Source organism: Dermacentor albipictus, chromosome 1 (genome assembly GCF_038994185.2).
Source record: "Dermacentor albipictus isolate Rhodes 1998 colony chromosome 1, USDA_Dalb.pri_finalv2, whole genome shotgun sequence".
Taxonomy (NCBI): Eukaryota; Metazoa; Arthropoda; class Arachnida; order Ixodida; family Ixodidae; genus Dermacentor; species Dermacentor albipictus.
Genome location: NC_091821.1, coordinates 226681618 through 226708613, shown reverse-complemented (window position 1 = coordinate 226708613; position 26996 = coordinate 226681618). Strand labels below are relative to the sequence as shown.

At 48.2% G+C, this 26996-nt stretch overlaps 1 protein-coding gene across 1 annotated transcript; it reads right to left on the bottom strand.

The window, feature by feature from the left end:
• Positions 1-4609: 4609 nt before the first annotated feature.
• Positions 4610-14217, bottom strand: LOC139047070 (uncharacterized). The gene is made up of 4 exons (XM_070521038.1): positions 14150-14217; positions 10090-10450; positions 7082-7085; positions 4610-6285 (listed from the first exon to the last, which is right to left on the bottom strand). The coding sequence occupies exons 1-4, from the start codon at positions 14215-14217 to the stop codon at positions 5285-5287; spliced, it is 1434 nt and encodes a 477-aa protein (XP_070377139.1). The 3' UTR covers positions 4610-5284.
• Positions 14218-26996: the final 12779 nt, after the last annotated feature.

Below are 26996 nucleotides of genomic sequence, written 5' to 3'. Positions count from 1 at the left end.
ATCTCATTTTATTTACGATTGTGACTATATATGGCCGCCCCAGGCGGATTTCCGCGTCGCCGTTATTTTCCGTATAAAATCCAAGTGGGATATATCGCGGCCGTGCGCCTTACTTTGTGGGTGCGAGTGAAAGCATGCAAAGGTGAGCCGAGAAGGTTGTGGCATATGATGGTCGTGGTTCCATCTCGCGCGCGCAAGGGAAGAAGGCGGGGAGGAAGCGCACCGTCTTCCATCGCGCGCAAATCGGCAGGAGACGGCGGGAGGCGATGCGTTATACTTTGGCGGCTTCTTCAGCCGCGCGGATTATATAGAAAGCGATCTGCTGTACGTGCAGTCAAGGTGCAGTGAGGGCTGATGGCTTAATGTGCACTGTGTTTTCGCCGCTTAGTTCGCGTCGAAGGGAGAGACACAGCACAGGAAGGCAATTCGCTCGCTGCTGTCGCTCATCTTCACGAAAGCGCTTTGACGACGAGTGCCCGCGGTCATCGAGCGAGATCTGTTCATGTTTCCCTGTGCGCGCGTGACACCATGCTTTTTGATTCAGGTAGTAAGCGAGTGTTAAGTATATGCGGCCACTAAAGTTACTATCCTTACTTCGCATAGCTGTTTTATCATTTGCTATCGCAATCGGTGCTTCGCCTTTCGGGAGAAACTGCGACATTTATTTTATTGGCACCATTTCGCTTCTGACTGCTTGCGGAAAGTGTTCGCCGTCCGTTCGATTTGCCCCCGGAATTCCGATATTGTTGTCATATCTCGCACGCTTATATCGTAATACCAACGTTGTGGGTCTGCAAGCAGCGCGCTATATGGTGTTTAACAAAATGAATAATTATATAAAGAACTAAGTGACCGTTTCTTCCAGAGGTTGACTGTCGAGCCAGGGCCTGTGTCTTGACCGAGATCTGACTCGATACCAAAAATTGGAGGACGCTTCAGCTTCGCCTTCACGAGTGGAACGCGACAGCGTTCCCGTCGACCCGCCAAGGGGTGTAAGACAATGGGCTACAGGGCAGCCATCACTTACGAGGCGCCCCGCATCGGACGCGGTGAGCGTCGAGCCATATGGTCGAGCAACGCAGCGTTCAGCGCAGCAACGAAACGTGCGCCTGAGCAAGCGGAACGAACCAAAGAACTCGGTATTTCGTAGGGGGAAATGATGCACGCCAGCCAAACGTCGTGATCGGCACGGGCAGAGAGATAGACAGATAGTGATCTAAAGAAAGGAAGGACGCTTGATTCTGCAGAGGGAGCAAGGCGAAGCGTTGTCAGGGGAGAGAGAGTCCGGGCCGCGAACCGCCTCGCACAGCTCCAATGCGCGCATGGCGCGCCTTCTGTCGGAGCAGCGCCGTACATGGAGAGGAGGGGGTCTTCTGTGTTTGCCGCAAGGGTCCTTCTGTGTTTGCCGCAAATTGAACGCGAAAGCATGGTATCGCTCGTGAGGCGGCAAATCTGGCGTAGTTGTCAGCGGTGGCGGGAGCGCTGATTGTCCAAAATGTCATCGCTACCTCGACCTTAGGTGGGAGTCGAACACACAACCTTTGGTGTTAATTAAGGCGACATTAACGTGCACATTCTTTAACGTGCACCTAAATCTAAGTACATGGGTGTTTTCGCATTTCGCCCCCATCGAAATGGGGCCGCCGTGGCCGGGATTCGATCCCGCGAGCTTATCCATTGATATTGTACTATCTATAGTCAATACTTATGTTGTGTTTATTCATTTAGTTTTCTAAGCAAATCATGTGTGGGCTCGCTAACCAGACTGCGGCATGCAGCGTGCAAGTTCACATGGCGGAACGCACAGATTTTCTTTTATCCACGAAAAAAGAACATTATTAAAGCTTGCTCTGCTTTAGCTGAAACAGTCTGCAGTGACACTTCACCTTGAATATTCGCCTTTCAACTGCTGTACTTCATACTGCGAGTTATATTTTTCATTTGTTAATAAAGCCAGACCTGCATATACAGACAGGCATAAAATTTTTCTTTCGGTACTCTCGTATAATACTTTTGAATGCCTTCGCTCTCGAGCTAATGCATTCTAAACAGGTTCACAATTTCATAATCAAATGGCAAAGTGACCCCCATTACTGTTGGCCACTTAGCATGACGAAGCGTAGCGACTGCGGCGCAATAAAAATTCAATGTATTTTGGGGTGTATGTGCAAAAAAAAAACATAATTCTGAATCACATCATAGTGGGAGGCTCCATATTAATTTTAACCATCAGGGGTTCCCTAACGCGCACCTACATCTAAGTGCATGAGCGACTGTGCCATGTTTCTGTGAACAAATCATGATACATCTTGCTTCACACCCTATCATGACAGCTAAATGCACAGACGAACGCAAGTGCTGATACGAGCAAGTGACTCGTTTAAAGCTTTGAAACCAGCTCACAAAATGATAAGCATGCATATCACCCGCAAATTGTGAATTATAGTGCATTTTCCGCACATACGACCAACTCTTGCAGATATAATCCACTTCTACATACCAACGTGAATGCGCTGAGAGTATGTGTGGGGAAACAAGTAAACGCATTTGAGAATAAATAGGCTCCATCATGCACTTTGCCCCTCGTAGACCGTCAGCCACAACTTCAAAACGAGTAAGAGATCACATAGCATCTCATAAGCATTTTATTTTTCCCACCTCATCCAAGCCAGAGCAACAGTACCGGAGTGTCCGAAAGCCTCCACAACGCATTAAAATCCCCCAGTAGCGAGCATCGTGGTTTGGAGAAGGAGCCGACCACCCCCACCACTGAATTTGCGCTCTCTCCATGCGAATAGGACAGCCGGAGTGAAACCTGCCAGCGCGTGTAATCTTAGAGGCCATGAGCGTACGAGCGAATTTTTGCATCCTGCTGCTGGGTTGCAAGAGCTGCGCTTTGACCTCTTACATGACCTCTGGCATTTGGGGCACGGCCACGACCAGGTCTGTGATTCTGCGTGGCAACACGCAAGTCGCCGGCGCCATCGTTTCGTTGTGCGGTTAGTTTTCACAGCCAGCTCAGCACACTACTCCGGCTCATCTGGCAGCTGCCGGGAGTCTCCAATGGGTTCCTAGGAAGCGCTTGATGGCATGCAATGCTGAATTTAATCTGAAGATTGTCGGTACGCCTAGAAGCATGGCAAACGAGCAGCTTACCGCAAATTTGGCGTTGACGTGAAGTACTATTTCTGTGACTGGCGCAGAAAGAGGAGCTCGCCGCAACAAATAAATTAAGAAAAGTGTTCCGCAGGAAAGCATGCAAGTTCTCTGAACTCTAAGTCCGAAAAGTTAGAACAAATGGCCTTGTCCTCAATGACCTTAGGGGCCGTATCATACAGGGATTCCTTTCATATTTTATTGCTTTTGCCCTTCTTCGGTCGTTGGTTTATGTGAAGCAAGTCTCTGGTATCATTATGGGCAATAATACACGAACAAATCGAAGAAAAGGGGCCCTGACATGATATGGGTCCCTCTACAACAGGATCATCCAATATTTTTGTGCCACTTTGAAAGTTTAAACTCAATTGAGTTTATATAAAGCTGCAACAGCTGCATTTGAAGGAGCTGAAAGAGCATTGCATTTGCATATTGAATACACGTGCAATAAAGCACTAAACAAAACAGGCTATCTAAATCGTAAATTGCGGAAAGCTCCGCATGAAAAAAAAATCCTATCATATAGATCGCTCATTCAACCCATTCTCGAATATCGTTGCCCCATCTGGAACCCTTATAAAGCATCTGACATTAACACCCTCGAATCAGTTCCAAAGAAAACAATCCGTTTCATATACCGCCGTCGTAACTGGAATTTCTCACCCTCATCTCACCTTGTTGAACTAGGCCTACAACCTCTGTCCGAGCGGCGTGATCGTACGTGAATGCTATTCAATTCTTGCATAATCTCATTAACACCTCACGCTATTCATTAAATAAGAACTCTGTCTCCCGATAAACTGAAACCTACTAGGAATAACCACAAACCTAAACCTTGCACCATATCAACCGCGTACTAACCTATTTAAGTATCGCTTCTTTCCTCGTACAATTGAAAAAATGAAACTTACTACCAGGGGAGACTAGGTCACTGGCTTAAGAAGCATTTTTGTATCAGTTAACTTGATTATTGCTGTGTTTATTATTACTCATTGTATTTTTTTGCGAAATTTCCGCACAAAAGTAACAAAGTGACGAGAAGGCTTTACAGTGTTCACGCAAAGAAAACGGAAAAAGCACATAGCGACACCACTTGTAAAGTTAACCTACAGATTTTCATCACGTCAGAATGGTGGTATTTGCGTCCACTCCCTTCCGTCTACATTTTAAGCTTTTAAGAACGGTGGCTTTCCGGCGGCCTTTCGTCTACCTTTTTAGAACAGCGGCTTTAAGCTTGATGATGAAACAGGTGAAGTATTATAAAACGGACGCTAAACGCGCGACCCCCTTCATCGCAGCACGTCTAAATAATTACAAGTTCAAAATCAAATCTAGCATTCAAGTGAGAATTTTACTCAGTTCAAGTCTGAAGGTCCAATGCTACCAACAAGTTAAGGCGAATCACAACCTCTCATCTGCCTATTATCAGGACGGCGCTCTTGGCTCTTCTACGCGAGAATGAAGATACGAACGTCAATGTATCCACGTGAAATGATTCAAGAGATGGGCGAGCTTTGTTGATTACATGTGGATCCTTATGGGCCAATAAAAGCCACGATGACAACATAAGCTGAGCCCAAAACAGTTTTCTTTCAATAGCTCTCAGAAGTTCACAAGCGGTAATGCAATTAACTGGTTTGATCCAGGAGCAGAATAGAGCTTGCGAGTTCCTAGCATCGCACTTCATTGCCTAAGAAAGCGAAATGTATTCGCTCCTCTCCGCAGTTATTATAGCTTGTTTCGACCTGCCGACCGCGTCTACAACAGGCATCTCAGAGATGCAAAGACAGATGCCAGTCACACGCCGAGAGATGCCAGTCATACGTGACACCTCTAAGGGCGTTATTGTCCCTTCATTAAAGGAAGAAGAAGACACGGCCACTGCATCACCTTTATGTTATCTAACACGATGAATAGAACTTATCAACTATAACTACAATTCGGCATCCTCGCAATAATCGCGACCATGCGGATGAGGACCGCGTAATCAGTCTACTGCTGCTGATACCCGGTCCTCAGCAGCAGGCGCCGAATGCTTGGAAGGGGTCTGCTGGTGGTCGTACGCCGCGGTGAAGCCAGCTGTCGACGACGTCGGCTGAACTTCGCCTGGGGCGGGCAATTGCAGAGCCTAGCGTCTCCCGGATTCTGCCCTTGTCGAACGACCACGTGCCCGCACACAAGTCGTCATCTTCGTCGTCCAGGAATGTGGGGGACATCTGATTATCAAGCTTTGTTCGGGCACACGGCGTGAGTGAGTGGTGGGCACGCCGTTGCCGCTGTTCGCCTCCATCTGTGATGGCTTTAGATGACCGAAGAACAGATGGACCTTGTAGCGCCGCGAAGCCGTGCGAGTTGACACCGTGGCCACGACAGTGGCTAACTGCCGAGGGCGCGTCATTCCCTTAGCAGAACCCGAAGCGCTGCCCCGGGTAGCTCTGGTTGCCCGTCGTCCGTTCCTTTGCGGCGGCGGCGGTGGATTCCGTTGCTGCTGGAACTTCGGGGTGCCTCGATCCTGGGCCAAGGCGATGAAAATGCTCGGCTGCTGCTCCTGGTCTCCGGAAGGGGCATTTTTGAGCTTGCTGGTCATTGCCTTGGCCCTACGCGCCTGCATCTTACACCACTGGGCCTCACGCGGATTGTACACGTAGTCTGGGTGCTTCCTTCGGTGGACGGCGGCAGCTGCGGCCGCCTTGCGCTGGTAAGGTTGCTTGTCGGCGACGCTGAGAGAACGCCACAGCTTACCCAGGCGGCTGCTCACGCACTGATTGTTCTCGTTCGGGTTCTCAGCGGCCACCGATTGCCTCTTTCCGTGAGCAACCAGCATAAAGGCGTTCGGAGGTCGCCGAGTGCGCGATCGTAGCTGGTAACTGTGGTGGACCTCGCTGCTCTGCGATGCACCTTCCACGCCGGGATCGGGGGCCAAGGCAGGCAACGCTGTCGACGCTTCTGCTGCTGGCAGCGACCGAAGGCGGGGAATGCTTCGCAGGCGCGTGCTGTTGGTCGTCTGCTGAAGCGAAGCCGAAGGCGACGGCTCACATTCGCCGGGGTCGACGTCTGGAGAGCCGAGGGTGTCCAGAGATGGAGCCGTCCGCAGATCCGACCCGATCGAACGACGAGCTTCTTCTTCTTCTTAGCTCGTGGCCCGTATTCTCTCGTGGCTCGCGAAGAGAGGAGCGGATCAAGGCAACTAATTTAGAAGCTAAATTCCACTTGAAAACTTGAGAAAAGCTAAGTTCGCGGGCTTTCCTTACAACGCGGAAAAAAAAATATTGCCTAATAGGTGCAAATATAAATATTGTTGAATCGGACGTTTCCTAGAGCGCTCTACATTTTTGTCATTGTACGTGTTTGTCCCTAAACATAGGACTTGCTGAGTTGATTAATTAATCTGTACTACTTAGGCAACTAAAGAATATGCAAGAAATTGTGTGATTTGCCCCCATGAAAGTTACGACAGCATGATTTTGTCCGCAATAATAGTAATAACAATACATTGTATTATTATTATTATTATTATTATTATTATTATTATTATTATTATTATTATTATTATTATTATTATTATTATTATTATTATTATTATTATTATTATTATTATTATTATTATTATTGGTAGGAGTAGCAGTATATAATGGCAGTAGTTGTAATCTACGCGTGCACCAGCGCTCAGACCTTAGCGTTATCCTGGGCAGGGTGAATGTGTGCTTGATTTATTGAGTGAGTGAGTGAGTGAGTGAGTGAGTGAGTGAGTGAGTGAGTGAGTGAGTGAGTGAGTGAGTGAGTGAGTGAGTGAGTGAGTGAGTGAGTGAGTGAGTGAGTGAGTGAGTGAGTGAGTGAGTGAGTGAGTGAGTGAGTGAGTGAATGTTATTACATCTCTGAGTCTCTTGCTTAGTAACTCAGCGGACCAATTGCAATGCACGCTCACTGACCTGGAGAGGCAAAGCAGAAGAGTTGGTCTAAAAATTTATCTGCAGAAAACTAAAGTAATGCTTAGCAGTCTCGGAAGAGAACAGCAGTTTACGAAAGGTAGGGAGGCATTGGAAGTGGTAAGGGAATACATCTACTTAGGGCAGGCAGTGACCGCGAATCCGGATCATGAGACTGAAATAATCAGAAGAATAAGAATGGGCCGGGTGCGTTTGGCAGACATTCTCAAATCATGAACAGCCGGTTGTCATTATCCCTAAAGAGAGAAGTGTATAACAGCTGTGTCTTACCAGTACTCACGTATGTGGGAGAAACCTGGAGGCTCACGAAAAGGTTATACGTAAGTTGAGGACGACGCAACGAGCTATGGAAAGAAGAATGTTAGGTGTAGCGTTAAGGGATAAGAAAAGAGCAGATTGGGTGAGGGAAGAAACGCGAGTTACTGACATCCTAGATGAAATCACGAAAAATAAATGGGCATGGGCCGGACATGTAATGAGGAGGGAAGATAACCGATGGGCATTAAGGGTTACGGACTGGATTCCAAGGAAAGGTTGCCGGGACAACATGGTTGCCGGGACAACATGGTCACAATTAGTATATGACAGGGTGAGTGAGTGAGTGAATAAACTTTATTGTAGGTCCGGCGAGGACGTGAACTCGTCGCGCACCCGGCTAATCCCACGTCGGGACCGGCAGGTCTAGCCCACCAGCCCGGTCGCGGGCACGCCGGACGGCCAGGATTTGCTTTTCTAGAGCGGGGCTACGCAAAAGCGAGTCCCACTCCTCCTTGATGAACTTGGGGTATGTCGACCCGTACTCCCAGAGCATGTGAGGTAGAGTGGAGGTCTGGCCGCAGAACGGGCAGGCGTCGTCGCGATACACGTCGGGGTAAGCCTCGTGGAGAGCGGACAGACACGGATATGTGCTGGTCTGTATAGGAGCCTAAGCGAAACGGCTTGCGCCCTATTCAACCGGGGGTGAGGGGGTGAAAAGACCCTTCTGGACATGTAGAAATATTTAATAATCTCGTTGTGAGTAGCGGGAGCTTCCCTGTGACCGTAGAGAGAAGGGGAGTCAGTGCTCCTTATAGAGGAAGTGCGGTCGGTGAGGTCACGCGCAGCCTCGTGGGCAGACTCATTGAGGTTCGGGGGAGCACCCTCGACCGATCCTACGTGAGCGGGAAACCAGTGAATTGAATGGTTTGTGAGAGCATGTGGACTCGAGCCGCTAAGAAGACGAACAGCTTCCTTGGCGATGCAACCCTTTTGAAAAGCCCTAACTGCCGTTTTGGAATCGCTGTAGATTTCAGACCCACGACCGTCTAGCAGGGCGAGGGCGATGGCGACCTGCTCGGCGACTCCGGGGTCTGAAGTGCGAATCGAGGCGCCATTGGAAATGTTTCCGCTCGAGTCGACCACAACGACGGCAAAGGTCTTCCCGTCACTGTACTCCTCAGCGTCGACGAAGCTTGCGCTAATGTCGTGTCGCTTGATCTGTTTGAGGATGGCTGCTGCTCTGGCCTTGCGTCTGCCCTCGTTGTGGACGGGATGGACGTTTCGGGGCACAGGGGCCACTACGAACTTATCTCGAATGCACCTAGGGATCGGGGTACTGACCATCGAGAATTCCGCAGGGTGGTAACCCAGCTCTTCGAGGATGCGTTTACCTGCCGCTGTGGTGGCCAGGCGACTGAGTTGCGTGCGTTCTTGGGCTTCAGCAATCTCCTCGGCGGTGTTATGTACGCCCAGCTTCAAGAGATCCTCGGTATGGGTCCTGATGGGTAGCCCGAGAGCCCTCTTGACTATTTTGCGGATAAGAACGTTGAGCTTGTCGCGCTCCGCTCTGAGCCAGTTGCGCATAGAAATCGTGTATGTGAGGTGGCAGAGTACGAAGGCATTGATCAGCCTGAGAAGATTGCTTTCCTTCATGCCTCGATGCCGGTTTGCGATTCTGCGAACGAGGCGGAAAGCGTTGTCCGTCTTTGCGATAATCTTGCGGAGAGCAGCTCCGTTTCCGCCGTTGAATTCGATAAACTTGCCCAGGACCCGAATGACGTCGACCCTAGGTATCACCCCCCCCCCCCCCGTCACAAGTGCGAAGTCTGATGCTGCTTTCAGAGACTGGCTTCCAATCTTTGGGTCTGCCTCCCTTCTCTTTTCTGTAAAGTAGCAGCTCCGACTTGGCGGGGGAGCATCGAAGTCCGGTGGGGCGTAGATACTCCTCGATCACGTCAATCATCTCCTGCATGGCTTCTTCGACTCTGCCCTCGCAGCCGCGGGAGCACCATATGGTGATGTCACCGGCGTAAATGGTGTGCTTGACGTCCTCGACGCGCGCCAACCTCTCGGAAAGACCAATCATACAGTTTTTAAACAACGTTGGGGAGATGACGGCGCCCTGACGAGTGCCCCGTCCTCCGAGGGGCACATCTTCGGAGCGGAAGTCTCCAATGCGAAGCTTGGCCTTCCTGTCAGTGAGAAAAGAGCTGACGTAGTTGTGGAATCTGGAACCGAGACCCAGGTCTGAAATGGTCTTGACGATGAAGGTGTGTAGCACGTTGTCGAAAGCCTTCTCGAGGTCCAGACCGAGCAGAGCCTTGACGTCTCTGGAACGGCCATCCACAATCTGATGCTTGATTAGTTTCATGGCATCCTGCGTTGAGAGTCCGGCGCGGAAGCCGATCATGTTGTACGTGTAAACCTGGTTATCTTCTAGGAACCTGTTAAGCCTGTTGAGGACGACGCGCTCCATGACCTTGCCGACGCAGGAGGTCAGAGAAATCGGCCTCAAGTTTTCGATGTTCGGGGCCTTGCCGGGCTTGGGAATGAACACCGTGCAGGCCGTCTTCCATTCTGCAGGTACAATGCCGCTCTTCCAGGACTCGTTTATCTTGTCGGTCAGAAAGACAATCGACGTGTCGTCGAGGTTTCTCAACATCCTGTTGGTGACTCCGTCCGGACCCGGAGCAGACTTGCGGTTGAGCGCGAAGATGGCCTGTCTGACCTCGTCAATGGAGAAGTCTTCATCCAGCTCGGGGCGTGGAGGGCCTCGGTAGTCCGGGAGTTGGGTCGACGGATCTCGGTCGCGACGGACAGGCAGGTACTTCTGTGTGAGTTTTGCGGCAAGTTCATCGACCGTGTTAGACCTGGTGGCTTCGTGAAGGGCCCGGGCCAACGTGTGCCTTAGATTTGACTTCGAGCCGCTTTCATCGAGAAGGTGCTTCAGCATACCCCAGGATTTGCCGTTGCGCATCTGTCCGTCGATGGATTCGCAGAGCTCGTCCCACTGCTGCTGGCATAGCGCCTTGCAGTGGTCTTCGATGACATGACAGGGTAGTTGGAAAAGTATGGGAGAGGCCTTTGCCCTGCAATGGGCGTAACCAGGTTGATGAAGATGATGATGGGGATGATGATGATGATGATGATGATGATGGTGCTGGTGATGATGATGATGATGATGATGATGATGATGATGATGATGATGACATCTCAGAGTGCGCTTATGCGGTTTTCAACCAAAATTCCAACAAGGGCAGTGTAATTTGCAGGTACAATCACTCTCCTTCAATACTTCTAGACATGAAATTCGCACGTAACGCTGTGGGAACGTTTAATACAGAGCCCGCAACAGAAGGACCGAAGCGCTGGAGCAAGCTAGAAGGGTAAGATCAAGAGAAGTCATAGTCACAGTTAAGCAACCTAATTGTCTGGGTGCATAAGTAGACGAAGAAAAGACAGATCTCAAGCAAGCAACAAGAGAATCCAAGAAGGGGAAGGGGAATACTGATATAACGAGACATATAGCACTTCTGGGTTCCAATAAATTTGAGACGGTGAGAGGAATCTAGAAAGGAGTAATGTGGCCAGTGCTAACCTTCGCAACGGTAATTCTGCGCTTAAAATCGCACATCTCGTCTGGGTTGGAAGTTAACCAAAGATCGCCAGGCCGTATGACTTCGGGGGCCCATTGTAAAAACACAAATCAGGCAGTGCGGGGCCACGAAGGTTGGGCCTCTTTTCAAGTGAGAAAAGCCGAAATCAACGATGAGTTTTTAAGAAAGACCCAAGAACGTGGGAGAAAATAAACGGGCGGCTAACGTGGGCAAGTTTTTGTTACTCAAAAGCGTGGACACAGAATGGAGGAAGAGATGGAGAAAGTTGGCACCAATACACAAGGTAATTGAAAGTCTAAAAAGACAACCAGTCGTCATCAAACAGAAAATGAGAGACACAGACACAGTAAATTAGATGCAATTGGTGGAAACAAGGACATTTTACAGAAATTCTGATAATTGTAGACTAATGCCTAAGCATTCTTTGGATTAGCTGTTCCTTCGCTTTTGCTTACTTGTGATGCTAGCTAACGCATCTCTACCCATCGCTTTTTCCGGAGCCGAAGATGGCTCACGCATAAGTAGACAATTCTCTGAATTTTATCCAGCGACGCGCTATAACCTCGTTTCTGATCCGCTTCAGAAGACCTCCTTTCCTCTTCTTGCAGTTGATTATCTCGTAATTCCTGTCGCTGTTCTCGTTGTTCCGATAAGGAACGAGAAGGGTTGATAAGGGTCGCTATGACCGAGATGGTTCATAATGTGAGATAAGGTTTGATAAGAATCTGATCAATTGCGATAAGGTTGATGACAACTGATAAGGTTGATAACGATTATGTCTTGAACAAATATATATATGTTCGTGACTACGAGTCGCCACCTCGCGCTGCTAATCTCTAGGCAGTGATTCCGACTGCATAGGCCCCATTTCGATGGGGCAGAAATGCAAAAAACGCTCATTTACTTACTTTTAAGAGCATGTGAAAAATCCCAGGTTGTCCGCACCACTCCGCAGAACTCCACTACGGCGTGACTCCTAATCAGGTGATATTTTTTGCACGTAAAGCCCTAGAATGTCTTAATTTTATAGCGTAACCATTCTTAGGAGGCTCACCCAGGAAATCTGTCCGTCGGTCAGTCTGTGTGTCTGCAACGTGTAGCACGATGCGGTCCATAAAGAAAAAACAAACGTAGACCACGTGTAGAACCGACTTAAAGCCATGCAAATATCACGAAAATTCTGTTTGTGCCAAATTAATGCCAAACACACCACATCCCAGATGGGCTTCGGTGGTCGTGCGATGCGCCTTCCCTTGGGGCGTTCTTTCACCGATCAAAATGCCGCCAATTTTTGAGGCCGCATGTGCGTAGCGTCGCGCAACACAGACAAATACGCAGCCAACGAGTTGATAAGGATGATACGGATTGGTGAGCGGATATATGGATTTGATTGCGGTTGATAATGGTTCCACCCGAATGAATGAGCTCTTAAACATCGATAAGGGCTTAAATTCATGCGCTTGGTGCGTGTATGCACCACTTGGACGCGTTTTCTTTGTTTTCTTTAACCCCCCTCTTATCAGTTAGATTAGCAGTACTGTACGCCGAAGAAGATCAATGTACGGTAAATTGGGTGATGAAAAACTGGCGCCGCTATCTTTCATTACTTGCAGAAGTGACCTACGTGGTGGTTTGTGCCGGACTGTGCGATGAAGCACAGCGACGTCGGCTTTTCTTCGGAAATGCGTCCTGTTCGCTATGTCGCGATAAAATGCTCGGCAAAAAATAGCCACGTTATGGGCTCATCTTTGCGTAGGGAAACGGACCACATCTTTGCGTAGGGAAACGGACCACAGCAATGCATCATTTTTGCGAAAATGCGGATGTGCGAGCCCGAGAACACTGCCCCTGCATCGCACGTCTAACGTAGAGGTGAGCCGTCAGGAGACGTGCTCGCTGTGTGTTGACGTTGTGTCTTGACGAGGTGAAGCACGCCCTCGCCTTCGAACTTACCATGACCAAGCAAAGAAGACTGCCGCTACACTGCACGGCCACCGTAGGTGCAGACAGGTACCCGAGAAACGCCGGTCGCGAGGAATCGTTTCCATACCTCGAGGCTTCCGTGTCGCCACCGCTGCATCCAGGAGGTGGACGGGACATGCGCTGCTCGCTCTAGATCTACCGCGGACCAACCATACTTCCCCTTCCGTATTCGTCCAACGTCATTCCCCTGGCTCATCAGGGACGCCGCTTGCTGAACATTTCCGGGAGCTTCGCTGTGCTCTTCTAGGTTTCCGAGGCGGGGACGCGGTCACTTACCGTGAGATTATATTCATCGACGTTGCCAAAGCTGGCCGAAATTTGACTGCCGATATCGAGATGCTTTGCAAACGGCACATGCTCAGAGCGGCTTCCATCCGCGAATACAGCCCGCAGAGGAATGACGAGAGCATGGTTGGAAGCGTCGTCGCTTGCGAGTTCCTGACACCCAAGTGACTCTACAATAACTGCTGAATTCCGGACATTGTTGCAGCCTCAATGCACATACGCACGATAACTGCTCTAAAGGAAGTCCTTGCCTAACGAACGGTCTTACCGAGAGATATTTCTGTTATCGCTAATGCTTGTGGGGTCTTAAGGTTTCACAGGAGTACCGACCACCACGGTTTCGAGCTTAGCGAGCCACAGGGCCACGTCAGCCGTAAGCCTCTAGCGCCGCTCAAGGCGAGCTCAGGTCCCAAGGGGCTACCGAGCGACGCGCGCAATAACTCAGTATTGCCCTAAGTTAGCGGAAACCGTTTATTGTATCTGACGGCACCCGACACTATACAAACGCCCGGTCCCGGGACGGCGGGGAGCCTAAAGGGTCCCGCACCAAGGGCGTAAAATACAGTCAGGGGCGCCTGTAGCACGTCGCTGCGAGACCACAGGCTCAAGCTGGGACACGCTGCTAGGAAAAAATCCCGGCGGCTATGCTACTTGCTCTCGCGATAACCAATGGGCCAACTCGCGAGAGCTCGGGCAATCTCCTTCGGCTTGGCCCTCAGATAAGTGCGGCTCGGCGTGGTACGACCACGCGCGAGCACTCAGCACCCGTTCTTCGGCTTAGCGTCCGAACAGGGTCAACACGAGGTACGCGCTCCCCGCACTGGCAAAGGGGCCGTGCGAACGCCCTGCAGCCGCCGTTGTGGCAGCCCATTCATCCTGCCTACGGCGGCGTGGCCAGCTGACCTGGCAGTGTCCTGCCCCATCCAGCTGGAGTTCGGAACCACCCTCACCACCACGAAAGCGGCACTCATCGGACGCGCCAACAACTTCGATGGACCAACGGTTAGCCTGTTCTTGTGTTACGTGGCCTGAAATCAAACATACGCTCGTAACTCTCGCGACTTCGGCCACCGCCCTAGCCACAGAACTTTATGCGCCGCCTTATCCTTGCACCCTGGACACTGTCCCGGGATAGCAGCAGACTCTTTTGTTAATATTTCTACTCCCCTCCTTCGCGGCGTCATTTTCTTACTACCACACTCAAATTTTCTGATCCCCTATTTCGAACTGTGCTTTTGTACGTCTCCGTTTTTTGTCGTTTCCCTGCTTTTCTTCCACCAATCCTCCAATCGCCTCTTACTAATGCCTATTACAGACATGTTTAATTTCCGACTGCTCTTGCTGAACCCAAGGGCTTCAAGGAGGCCAGTGGTGCCTAAATCGACCGCTGGGTAGACGTCTTCACATTCTAATAAAACATGCTTCATAATCTCCCTAGCTTTACCGCAGCAAGCACATGCATCTTCTTCCGTCTTATATCTCGGTTTAAAAGGGCATGTTCTAAGGCATCTCGATCTCGCTTCGAAAGGAATGAGCTTTACTGTAAGTTATCATAAACTGTTTCTTTCCTGATTTCGTATTTTTTCCTCTTAAGTAGTTACTCATGGCAGGTTTCTTTTCTTTTGTCGCCACCTATGAGATTATTTCAGCCTCTCTGACTTTCCGCTTGACGTTCTTTGTTGCTGTGTTGCCCACCCTACAGGCCTCATACTTGCTGGCAAGCTTCCTAGTTCTTTTTCTCCACTGTGAATCAATGTTTTTACTGTACAGATACCTATACAATCTCCCTGCCCATTTATTTTCTTCCGTATTCCTCACTCGTTCTTCATACTTTATTTTACTGCGAGCTTCTCTCACTTCAAAACTAGTCCAGCCCATATCACCCTGCACAGCTTCATTTTTAGTCTTCCCGTGAGCGCCCAATGCGAAGCGTGCCACTGACCTTTGTTTCCCATCGAGTCCTGATTGGAGTTCTGATTTAAAGGAAGCAGTCGCATTTCCAAAAGTAAATCCTGGAACCATTACACCTTTCCACATACCTCGGAGGACCTTGTACCTATTGTATCCCCATAGCGCTCTCTGCTTCAATATGGCTGCATTTCTCTTCCCCTTCACTGTTATTCTTTTTCCTGTGTTTCTATATATCTATTGCCTTCGTTTATCCATATACCAAGGTATTTATATTCTGTTACCCGAGGTATTTCCTGGCCCTGTATCTCCAATGTCTGTTTACGGTTTTCATTGAATACCATGACATCTGATTTTCTAACACTAAATTTCAAACCTAAATTGTTGCCTTCCTGCGCACAGATATTAGCCAGACGTTGGAAATTACGTTTTTTCTTAGCTAGCAACACAATGTCGCCCGCATAATATAAAGCTGGGAGCTGCTGCTTTATTACTGTACCCACCTGTTTGTATGAGAGAATAAACCCGATATTGCTTCCTTTTAGCGACATCTCCATCCTCACCATGTATGTACATCTTAAACAGCAGCGGGGATAAAGGACACCCCTGCCTATGTCCATTGTTGATATGAACTTTCTTCACGCTCCTCATCCCTTCCCATTCAATGCAAACGGTATTTTCAAGGTGAATCTCTCAAAATCTGTAGACAATCGCCACCTAAGCCTTCCCCTTCCAGAATATCCCGCTATATGTTGCTGTCTACGTTGTCATAGGCTCCTGTAATTTCTAAAAAGGCCACATATAACGGTCTGCTTTCTACTTTTGATATTTCAATACACTGAGTAAGAACAAATAAGTTTTCATCTAAATGCCTACCTATTCTGAAGCCATTCTGAAGTTCTCCCATAATGCCATTATTCCCTGTCCATGCTTTAACCTTTTTTATTTATTGCCTGCATTACTACCCTGTATATTACCGATGTAATGGTCAACGGTCTATACGAGTGAAATTTATCTTTCTCCCCCTTATTTTTATAAATTCAATTCATTCTACATTGTCGCTGGTATTCATCTATATTTTAAAGCTTTTTCCACAGCTTTCACCAGAGCTTCCTTACTTTTTGGTCCTAGTTAATTATTCAGCCTAACGGGAGCCTCGTCTAGCCCCGTGGCTGTGCGCTTGTGAGTTTTCTCTTCCGCTTTGTTCCAGTTGAAATTTGTCAGCACCAGCTCCTTTTCGACTTGGGTCTCTTTCATGCTCTTTTTTTCTTCAAGTACAACCTCGTCATTGGCTTGGAAAGATTCGGCTGTTATTTTTCGGATGTAATTTATTGCCGCTTCTCCTTCCACTATGTTTTCATCTTCGTCTAGGGTATGATGTATTGTTGTTGACTTCCTGCGTAATAGTTTTTTGTGGTTCCAAAATATTCTAGGTGCGGCCTTTTTCTCACGTATTTCTGACAACGAACGTTCACTTTCACCTTTTAATTTTGCTGGCACCAGTATTTGAACCATAGACATTTCTCCCGGTATATTTCCCATTTACTGGTTACTTCATCCTGCGGCAACTGCGCCTTCTTTGCCTGCTTGTGCACGTGAGATGCTTTCTGTCGTTCGGCGATCGCTTCTCGTATCTCCCTGTTCCACAAGATTTTCGGTTTCTTTCTTCCTTTCCAACGAACATGTTGGTTCTCTTTCCGTATTTCTGTCGTCATTACACTTAGAAGCCCATCATATTCCCACTCTTTACTTGGCCATTTGCCAAGTTCTTCCTCAACTCTAGTGACTATATTTGCTACATGTTCAGCATTTAAATTTGGACTGGCCATTTTTGCGCACCTTGCTCTCTCTCACAACTAGATATCCCATTTTCAATATGATGCGTTTATGGTCACTCCCTATGGTGCTATGCTCTTCCACAACAATGACTGTTTCTCTCAACTTATCATGAATTCCTTCTGTCATTAGACAGTAATCAATGGTCGATTGCCGGTTTCGCACTTCCCACGTGATCTTCCCTTCACACTTAGGCCCTGTGTTCACGATAACGAGGTTATGTTGCTCACAACGGTATACCATTGATTTCCCGTTGTTGCAGGTATAGCCATCTAAATCCTGTATGTGGGCATTCATGCGACGTAATAGGACAATTTCAGCACCATTCCCGAAACCCTTAATTTCAGCGCTTATGCATTCCACTAAATCTTTATTCTTCTCTGCCCAATTATTTCCGGTCCACAAATACGTAACGCCAAGCCAAGATTTTTTCCCACTCATTGTACCTGATAACCAAAGATGCTCTTGACATCTTGAATTTACTCTTTTCCTTTTGGCTCCCTGATGGATGAGAATTCCGATTCCCCCTCCCTTTCTTTCCGACTTAGTTCTGTTACACCCTTCCCAAACATAATTCTCAATAACAGGCGGCTCTTCTGAGTCTCTCAGATGACTTTCTGTAACCACATACACCCCTATTGGTTCTCTATTTAACTGCTCCTGAATCTCTGCCCACTAATGAGTGGACGTACTAACGTCACTAGTGAGCTAGTTACGTCATGAAGCGGCCCCTGGTGGCTACTGTCGTGACGGTAGCGTGCCCTTTTTCCCCTTGGGACGGCGCCCGGTACGTGCATGCTTCCTCTCCTCCGACGACAGCTTTGTGACTAGGACTTAGCTCACGCATGGTGCCGTCGCCCGTGCGGGGAGCGCGTACGTTGTGTTGATCCTGTCGACGCTAAGCCGAAGAACGGATGCCTAGTGCTCGCGCGAAGTCGTACCACATCGAGCCGCACTCATCGGAGGTCCAAGCCGAAGGAGATCGCCCGAGGCGGCCGGGAACCCCTTTGGTTCCCCCGCCGCCCCGGGACCTGGCGTTTGTGCAGTGTCGTGTGCCGTCGGATACAATAAACGGTTTCCGCTAACTTAGGGCAATACTGTGTTCTTGCGTGCGTCGCTCGGTAGCCCCTTGTGGCCTGAGCTCGCGCGCAGCGGTGCTAGAGGCTTACGGCTGACGCGGCCCTGTGGATCGCTAAGCTCGAACCCGTGTTGTAACTCGATTTTCAATTTCAGAGCATGCTTTCCGAGGCAGAGCTGTGACACAGTCGTATTCAAAGCCCCTCGTGGACACAGCTTAATTTCGCAAAATTCATCAGCAATTGTTTCTCGAACTTTATTCGCTAAAGTCATATTCACGAATTGCTGTCGCTTTGAGTCAGGGCTACTGAAGGACCTTAGAACACTCCCTAAGTTCGGCTGGGGAGTTATAAGAGTTAGTGCGTAGCAGAACTCTCCCTCGCTGTCTGCCTAGCTTTGGCTGCTCTTAGGATCTTTCACACACTCTCCGGTGTCTATATGCATAGCCATCTGTGTCTCTACCGCTTTCACGCCATCTTGCGTCGCTGGACAGTTTATGCTTTAATACATAGACGATCGCGCTACTGTGCTGGGGGAACTAAGTTTGAAAACAACCGTAAGACTCAATCACTGGGCATTTGTTTGTTTGTTTCTTTCTCTGTTTGTTTTCAAGAGTGGCTCATACCCACCATGGGGCGTTGGCCAAGAATTGCGGGAGGTAAGGAAGCCATTGTACGAATTTATGAAGAAGTACTGTAGAGAAATTTTGAATAACCAAAAAACAACGTAGTCAGATAAAAATGAACCTCTTTCACGCCAATTTGGGTCACTGGGTATTTGGCACTTTGTAAGTGCCACTCTTCCATGAACTTCTTTGAAGATACCGTGGCTAACTGGATATGTGCCATTCATTTGTGCCACTGTTCTATTAAAAAAGTACAAATCTTAAATTTATCTGGTGCTCTGTGGAAGGTAACCTGCTTCATGCATATTCTTACACACGCGAGGCGCGTTCTTGGAGGTGGCGCCGCCTGATGGCGCGGCGTGTCCATGGGTATGCGCAAGGGAGGCGCCTGGTTGCATACACACCTCACGCATGACGCATTTCAGAGTTGGCAATACTCTGTGCCACTTCAACGGTTTTACTCTAATTGGATTAACCACGACATTCATCGTGAGATGGGCTCTGTCGGATTTCAATCCTGTGAATTCTTCTCCAAGTCCAGCCACCTTTTTTTTGCGGGCGAGCCTACCTCACCGTTTTATTAAGCCAATCCCGGTGATGCCCAGTCCAAAATTTGGTGCCATAGGTGTGACTGGGTATGTTCACTCGAATACAGCGCTATCTTACTGCACTGGGACCTTAGGCGCGAGCCAGACAAGCTGTTTCTACGGTTCTTTTTTTCTCTGCTCCTCTTATCTTTATGGTGAAGCAAGCGAAGTATTATTATAAAGATGCCGCTAAGCGTGCGATCCCGTCCATCACAGCATATGCAAATAATAAGTTGAAAATCAAATCTAGCATTCAAATAAAAACAATTTCAGCGCAAGTCTGAAGATCCAATGTTAGCAACAAGTTGCACATCAACTTGTCAATGCTACCATTTACTCCATAAGGCGAATGACCCATCTCATCTGCCCAATGTGGTGTATTCTTCTCTAAGTGCAGCCACTTTCTTGCAGGCGAGCGTAACTCACCGTTCCCCAGAGCTAATCCCGCTGATGTGCAATAAAAATTATGTGCTACAGTGATGACTGGGTATATTCACTCGGTTACAATAATTGGTTACTAAACTGGGACTTTAGGCGCGAGCCAGTCAAGCTGTTCCCTTTTTTTTTCTCTGTGGCTTTATGCTTGATGATGAAATAGGTGAAGTATTATAATACTGCCGCTAAACGCGCGATCCCATTCATCGCAGCACAACTAAACAATTACAAGTTAAATATAAAACGTAGCATTCAAGTGAGAGCTTTACTTAGTTCAAGTCTGAAGGTCCAGTGCTACCAACAGGTTAATGCGAATGACACCTCACATCTGCCTATTATCAGAACGGCGCTCTTGGCTCTTCTATGCGACAATGAAGATACGAACGTCAATGTATCCACGTGAAACGATTCATGAGATGGGCGAGCTTTGTTGATTACATGTGGCTCCTTATTTGGCCAATAGAAGCCACAATGACAACGTAAGCTGACCTCATGACGGTTTTCTTTCAACAGCTCTCACAAGCTCAGAACCGGTAATGCAATTAACTGGTTTGATCGAGGAGCAGAATAGAGCTTGCGAGTTCCTAGCATCGCCCTTCATATTCCAAGAAAGCAAATTGTATTCGCTCCTCTCAGCAGTTATTATAGCTTGTTGTTTCGACCTGCCGACAGCGTCTGCAACAGGCATCTCAGCGTAATTGATGCCAGTCATACGTGACACTTCCAAGGGCGTAACTCTCCCTTCATTAAAGAAACAAGAAGAGACGGCCATTGCATCACCTTTATGTTATCTAACCTGATGAATAGAACTTATTAACTATAACTACAATCAGTCATCCTCGCACTAATCGCGACCATGTGGATGAGAACCACGCAATCTTCAGCTGCTGATACCCGGTCCTTAGCAGCAGGTGCCGAATGCTTGGCAGGGGCCTGCTGGTGGTCGTACGCTGCGGTGAAGCCAGCTGTCGACGACGTCGGCTGAACTTCGCCTGGGGCGGGCAATTGCAGAGCCTAACATCTCCCGGATTCTGCCCATGTCGAACGACCACGCGCCCGCACACAAGTCGTCGTCTTCGTCGTCCAGGAATGTGGGGGGCAGCTGCTTATCAAGCGTTGTTCGGGCACATTGCATTTTAAGTTGCTTGAATGTGCGAGTTTCCCTTAAGTGGGTGGTGGGCACGCCGTTGCCGCTGTTCGCCCCCATCTGTGATGTTGGCAGAGGACCGGGGAACAGATGGACGTTGTAGCGCCGCGCAGCCGAGCAAGCCGACACCCTGGCCGCGACAGTGGCCGACGGCCTGACCAGCGGCCGAATCGCTGCCCCATGCAACGGTGGTTGCCCTCCGTTCGTTCCTTTGCAGCGGCGGCGGCGGATTCTGTTGCTGCTGGAACTCCGGGGTGCCGCGATTCTGGGCCACGGCCATGGAAATTCTCGGCTGCTTCTCTTGGTCCCCGAAGTGCCACTCTTGAGCTTGCTGCTGCGCTCCTGTCCCTTGCACCGCTGGGCCTCAAGTTGATTGTTCACGTAGCCCGGGTGCTTCATTTGGTGGACAGCGGCAGCTGCGGCCGCCTCGCGCAGGTAAGGCTGCTTGTCGGCGACGCTGAGAGAACGCCACAGCTTACGCAGGCGGCTGCTCACACGCTGGTTGTTCTCGTTCAGGTACTCAGCGGCCACCGATCGCCTCTTTCCATGTGCAGACAGCATGAAGGTGTTAGGAGGTAGTGGAATGCACGACCGCAGCTGGTAACTGTGCTGGACCTCGCTGCTCTGCGATGCACCTTCCACGCCGGGACCGAGGGCCAAGGCAGGCAACGCGGTCGACGCTTCTGCTGCTGGCAGCGACCGAAGGCGGGGAATGCTCCGCAGGCGCGTGCTCAAGTGAAGCCGAAGGCAACGGCTCACATTCGCCGGGGTCGACGTCTGGAGAGACGAGGGTGTCCAGAGATGGAGCCGTCCGCAGATCCGACCCGATCGAACGACGAGCTTCTTCTTCTTCTTAGCTCGTGGCCCGTATTCTCTCGTGGCTCGCGAAGAGAGGAGCGGATCAAGGCAACTAATTTAGAAGCTAAATTCCACTTGAAAACTCGAGAAAATCTAAGTTCGAGGGCTTTCCTTACAACGCGAAAAAAAAAAATATTCCCTAATAGGTACAAATATGTATATTGTTGAATCAGACGTTTCCTACAGCGCTCTACAATTTTGTCATTGTACGTGTTTGTCCCTAAATATAGCACTTGCTGAGTTGATTAATTATTATGTACTAATTAGGCGACTAAAGAATATGCAAGAAATTGTGTGATTTGCCCCCATAAAAGGGCCGAGAGCATGATTTCGTCTATAATAATAATAATAATAATATTATTATTATTATTATTATTATTATTATTATTATTATTATTATTATTATTATTATTATTATTATTATTATTATTATTATTATTATTATTATTATTATTATTATTATTATTATTATTATTATTGGTAGTAGTAGCAGCTTAAGCAGTAGTTGTAATCTGTGCGTGCATCAGCGCTCAGACCGTGGCGTTATCCTGGGCATGGTAAATAATTGCTTGCTTGCTTGATTGATTGATTGATTGATTGATTGATTGATTGATTGATTGATTGATTTAATGAGTGAGTGAGTGAGTGAGTGAGTGAGTGAGTGAGTGAGTGAGTGAGTGAGTGAGTGAGTGAGTGAGTGAGTGAGTGAGTGAGTGAGTGAGTGAGTCAGTCACTCAGTCACTCAGTCAGTCAATCAGTCAGTCAGTCAGCCAGTCAGTCAGTCAGTCAGTGAATATTATTACATCTCTGAGTCTCTTGCTTAGTAACTCAGCGGACCAATTTCAATGCATGCTCACTGACATGGAGAGGGAAAGCAGAAGAGTGGGTCTAAAAATTAATCTGCAGAAAACTAAAGCAATGTTTAACAGTCACGGAAGAGAAAAGCAGTTTACGATAGGTAGCGAGGCACTGGAAGTGGTAAGGGAATATATCTACTTAGGGCGGGCAGTGACCGCGGATCCGGATCATGAGACTGAAATAATCGGAAGAATAAGAACGGGCCGGAGTGCGTTTGGCAGAGATTCTAAGATCATGCACAGCAGGTTGTCATTATCCCTCAAGAGAAAAGTGTATAACAACTGTGTCTTACCAGTACTCACGTATGAGGGAGAATCCTGAAGGCTTACGAAAAGGTTCCACTTAAGTTAAGGACGACGCAACGAGCTATGGAAAGAAGAATGATAAGTGTTGCGTTAAGGGATAAGAAAAGAGCAGATTGGGTGAGGGAACAAACGCGAGTTAATAACATCTTAGTTGAAATCAAGAAAAAGAAATGGGGCATGGGCAGGACATGTAATGAGGAGGGAAGATAACCGATGGTCATTAAGGGTTACGGACTGGATTCCAGGGGACGGGAAGCGTAGCAGGGGGCGGCAGAAAGTTAGGTGGGCGGATGAGATTAAGAAGTTTGCAGGGACGGCATGGCCACAATTAGTACATGACCGGGGTAGTTGGAGAAGTATGGGAGAGGCCTTTGCCCTGCAGTGGGCGTAACCAGGCTGATGATGAAGATGATGATGATGACATCTCTGAGGGCGCTTAGGCGCTTTTCAAGCAAAGTTCCAACAAGGGCAGTGTAATTTGCAACACAAGGGTACAATCACTCTCCTTCAATACTACTAGTCATGAAACGCACGTAACGCTGTGGGAGCGTTTCATACAGAGCCCGCAACAGAACCACGGCGGCGCTGTAGCAAGTTAGAAGGGTAACATAGAGAGAAGTCATAGTCACAGTTAAGCAATATAAATATCCGGGTGCATAAGTAAACGAAGAAAAGACAGATCTCAAGCGAGCAACAAGATAATCCAAGAACGTGAAGGGGAATACTGCAATAACGAGACATAAAGCACTTCTGGGTTCCAATAGGTTTGAGACGGTGAGAGGAATCTAGAACGGAGTAATGTGGCCAGTCCTAACCTTCGCAAAGGTAATTCTGCGCTTAAAATCACACATCTCGTCCCGGTTTGAAGTTAACCAAAGATCACAAGGGTTGGGCCTCTTTTCAAGTGAGAAAAGCCAAAATCAACAATGAGTTTTTAAGAAAGACCCAGGAACGTGGGAGAAAATAAACGGGCGGCTAACGTGGGCATGTTTTAGTTACTCAAAAGCGCGGACACAGAATGGAGGAAGAGATGTAGAAAGTTGGCCCCAATACACAAGGTAATTGAAAGTCTAAATAGACAACCAGTCGTCATCAAAAAGAAAATGAGAGACACAGACACAGTAAATGGGATGCAAACGGTGGAAACAAGGAAATTTTACAGAAATTTTGATAATTGTAGACTAATGCCTCAGCATTCTTTGGATTGGCTGTTCCTTCGCTTTTGCTTACTTGTGATGCTAGCTAACGCATCTCTCACCATCCCTTTTTCCGGAGCCAAAGATGGCTTACGCATTAGAAGACAATTCTCAGAATTTTATCCACCATCGCGCTATAACCACGTTTCTGATCCGCTTCAGAAGACCTCCTTTCCTCTTCTTGCTGTTGAATATTTCGTAGTTCCTGTCGCTGTTCTCGTTGTTCCGATAAGGAACGAGAAGGGTTGATAAGGGTCGCAATGTCCGAGAAGGTTCATAATGTCAGATAAGGGTTGATAAGGATCTGATCAGTTGCGATAACGTTGATAATGATTATATCTTTAACAAGAATATATATGTTCCTGACTACGAGTCGCCACGTCGCGCTGCTAATCTCAAGGCAGCGATTGCGACTGCGCATTTCGATGGCGGAGAAGTGCAAAAAACGCTCATCTACTTATCTTTAAGCGCACGTGAAAAATCGCAGGTTGTCCGCTGTACTCCGCAGCACTCCACTACGGCGTGCCTCATAATCAGGTGGTAGTTATTGCACGTAAAGCCTTAGAATGTCTTAATTTTATAGCGTAACCAGTCTTAGGCGACTCACCCAGCAAATCTGTCCGTCGGTCAGTGTGCGCCTTCCGTTGGGGTTGTTCTTTCACCACCTGATTCTCTGTTTCACCACCTGACAGATAAGCAGTCAACGAGTTTATAAGGATGATAAGGAGTGGTGAGCGGATATATGGGTCTGATCACGGTTGATAATGGTTCCACGCGAATTAATGAGGCGTTTAACATCGATAAGGGCTTAAATTGGTGCGCTTGGTGCGTGTATGCGCCACTTGGACGCGTTTTCTTTGTTTTTCTTTAACTCCCCCCCCCCTTTATTAATTAGATTAGGAGTATTGTATGCCGAAGAAGATCCATGTACGGTAAACTGCGTTATGAAAAACTGGCACGGCTATCCTTTTTTTATTTGCAGAAGTGAACCCCGTGGTGGTTTGTGGCGGACTGTGCGGTGAAGCGCAGCGACGTCGGCTTTTCTTCGGAAATGCGCCCCGTTCGCTATGTCGCGATAAAATGCTCGGCGAAAAATAGCCTCGTTAGGGCTCATTTTTGCGTAGGAAAGCAGACCACATTGCTGTGTGGATGTGTCTGTGTATGAGTGGTGTAATGCGCGATCAGCAATGCGTCATGTTAATATGGTAAATTTCAAGCTATAGGCAACAACACTTAGTTATTTGCATTTGCTTGCTTAGTGCTTTATTTGCTTCTTTTTTCCTCCCTTCTGTTTTTTCTATTATGTATATCGTTATTCCATTTCAGTGAAGTATTTTTTTTTTTCACGAGCACCATTTTCTAGCGCTTCTTTAATTATCTCTTTCAGCGACACGATAGGCCACTGACATCCAGCGAAGCAGATAACGGAGGGGTGCTGCGCACACGGCCGTTTCACCGGCCGTGTGCATAGCACCCCCCCCCCCCCCCATTCTCACTTCTACACCCTCGCTGCCTCCTGTTCTTTTTTTTTTTTACGTCGCGGCACTATGTCACCTCGAAATAGACAAGTGCACTGGCGAAGCCTTGGCTCCCGCTTTGACATTGTTCTCACTTTGCCCATCGCCTATAAAGAAACGGATCAGACAAGGAGACACAATCTCTCCAATGCGATTCACAGCTTCTTGGAACAAGTATTCAAGCTATTAAACTGCGAAAGCTTAGGGGTGAGGATCAACGTCATTTCCTCACCCACCCGCCTTAACCCCTCTCCCCTTTAGAAGAACCCCACCTATATATACTGTGCCGAGGAAAGCATAATGTCACGACTAAAGGCTAGCAAGAGAACAGAAGAAAATGAATTGAGGGAGTCTAGCAGCGACCACGCTCCTTTTGAAAGAAGACGAAGTTGGCGCGTCGGCTCTTGGGGTCTGTGAATAAAGAACTGCTTTTTGTTTCTCGCATCCTGGTCCTGCCTCCTGTTCTTTTTTTTTTTACGGTGTGGCAATATGTCGCCTCGAAATAGACAAGTCCACTGGCGAAGCATTGGCTCGCGGTTTGACATTGTTCTAATTTTGCCCATCGCCTATAAAGAAACGAATCAGACAAGGAGACACAATCTCTCCAATGCGATTCAGTGCTTCTTGGAACAAGTATTCAAGCTATTTAACTGCGAAGGCTTAGGAGTGAGGATCAACAGCGAATGCCTCAGCAGCCTTCGATTTGCAGACGACATTATCCTCTTCAGCAACACTGGAGACGAGTTACAACAAATGACTTAGGACTCTAACAGAGAGACTGCAAGAGTGGGGTTGAAGATTAATATGCAGAAGGCAAAGCTAATGATCAATAGCCGGGCAAGGCAACAAGAGTTCAGGATCCAGTCAGCCTCTAGAGTCCGTGAAGGAGTACGTTTACCTAGGTCAATTACTCACAGGGAACCCTGGTCATGAGAAGGAATTTCACAGAAGAATAAGGATGGGTTGCACCGCATCAGTGGACATTGTCAGATCCTGACTGGAAGCTTAGCTTTATCATTGAAAATAACTGTGTATAATCAGCGCATTCTACCTGTGCTAAAATATGGGGCAGTAACTTGGAGACTGACAAAGTAGCTTGAGGTCAAGTTAAGGACCGCGCAAAGCGCGATGGAACGGAGAATGTTAGGCATAACGTTAAGAGAAGAGAGCCGTGTGGATCAGAGAGCAAACGGGCATAACCGATGATCTTATTGACATTGAGAGAAAAAAATGGAGCTGGGCACGTCATGTAATGCGTGCCCAGCTCACCGGTGGATAGCCGGTGGGTAACCCAGAAAACAGGTGGACAGTTAGGGTTACAGAACGGGTGCCAAGAGAACGGAAGCGCAGTCGTGGACGGCAGAAGACCAGGTGAGGTGATGAAATTAGTAAATTCGCTGG

What these genes read in the sequence shown, in the direction of transcription:
- LOC139047070 (XM_070521038.1), bottom strand. Translation starts at nt 14,217, where the DNA reads ATGAGTGCCGCTTTCGTGGTGGTGAGGGTGGTTCCGAACTCCAGCTGG. An exon ending in ATGGGGCAGGACACTGCCAG is followed by an intron (nt 10,451 to 14,149) that starts GTCAGCTGGCCA and finishes CGCCCATTGCAG; the next exon opens with GGCAAAGGCCTCTCCCATAC.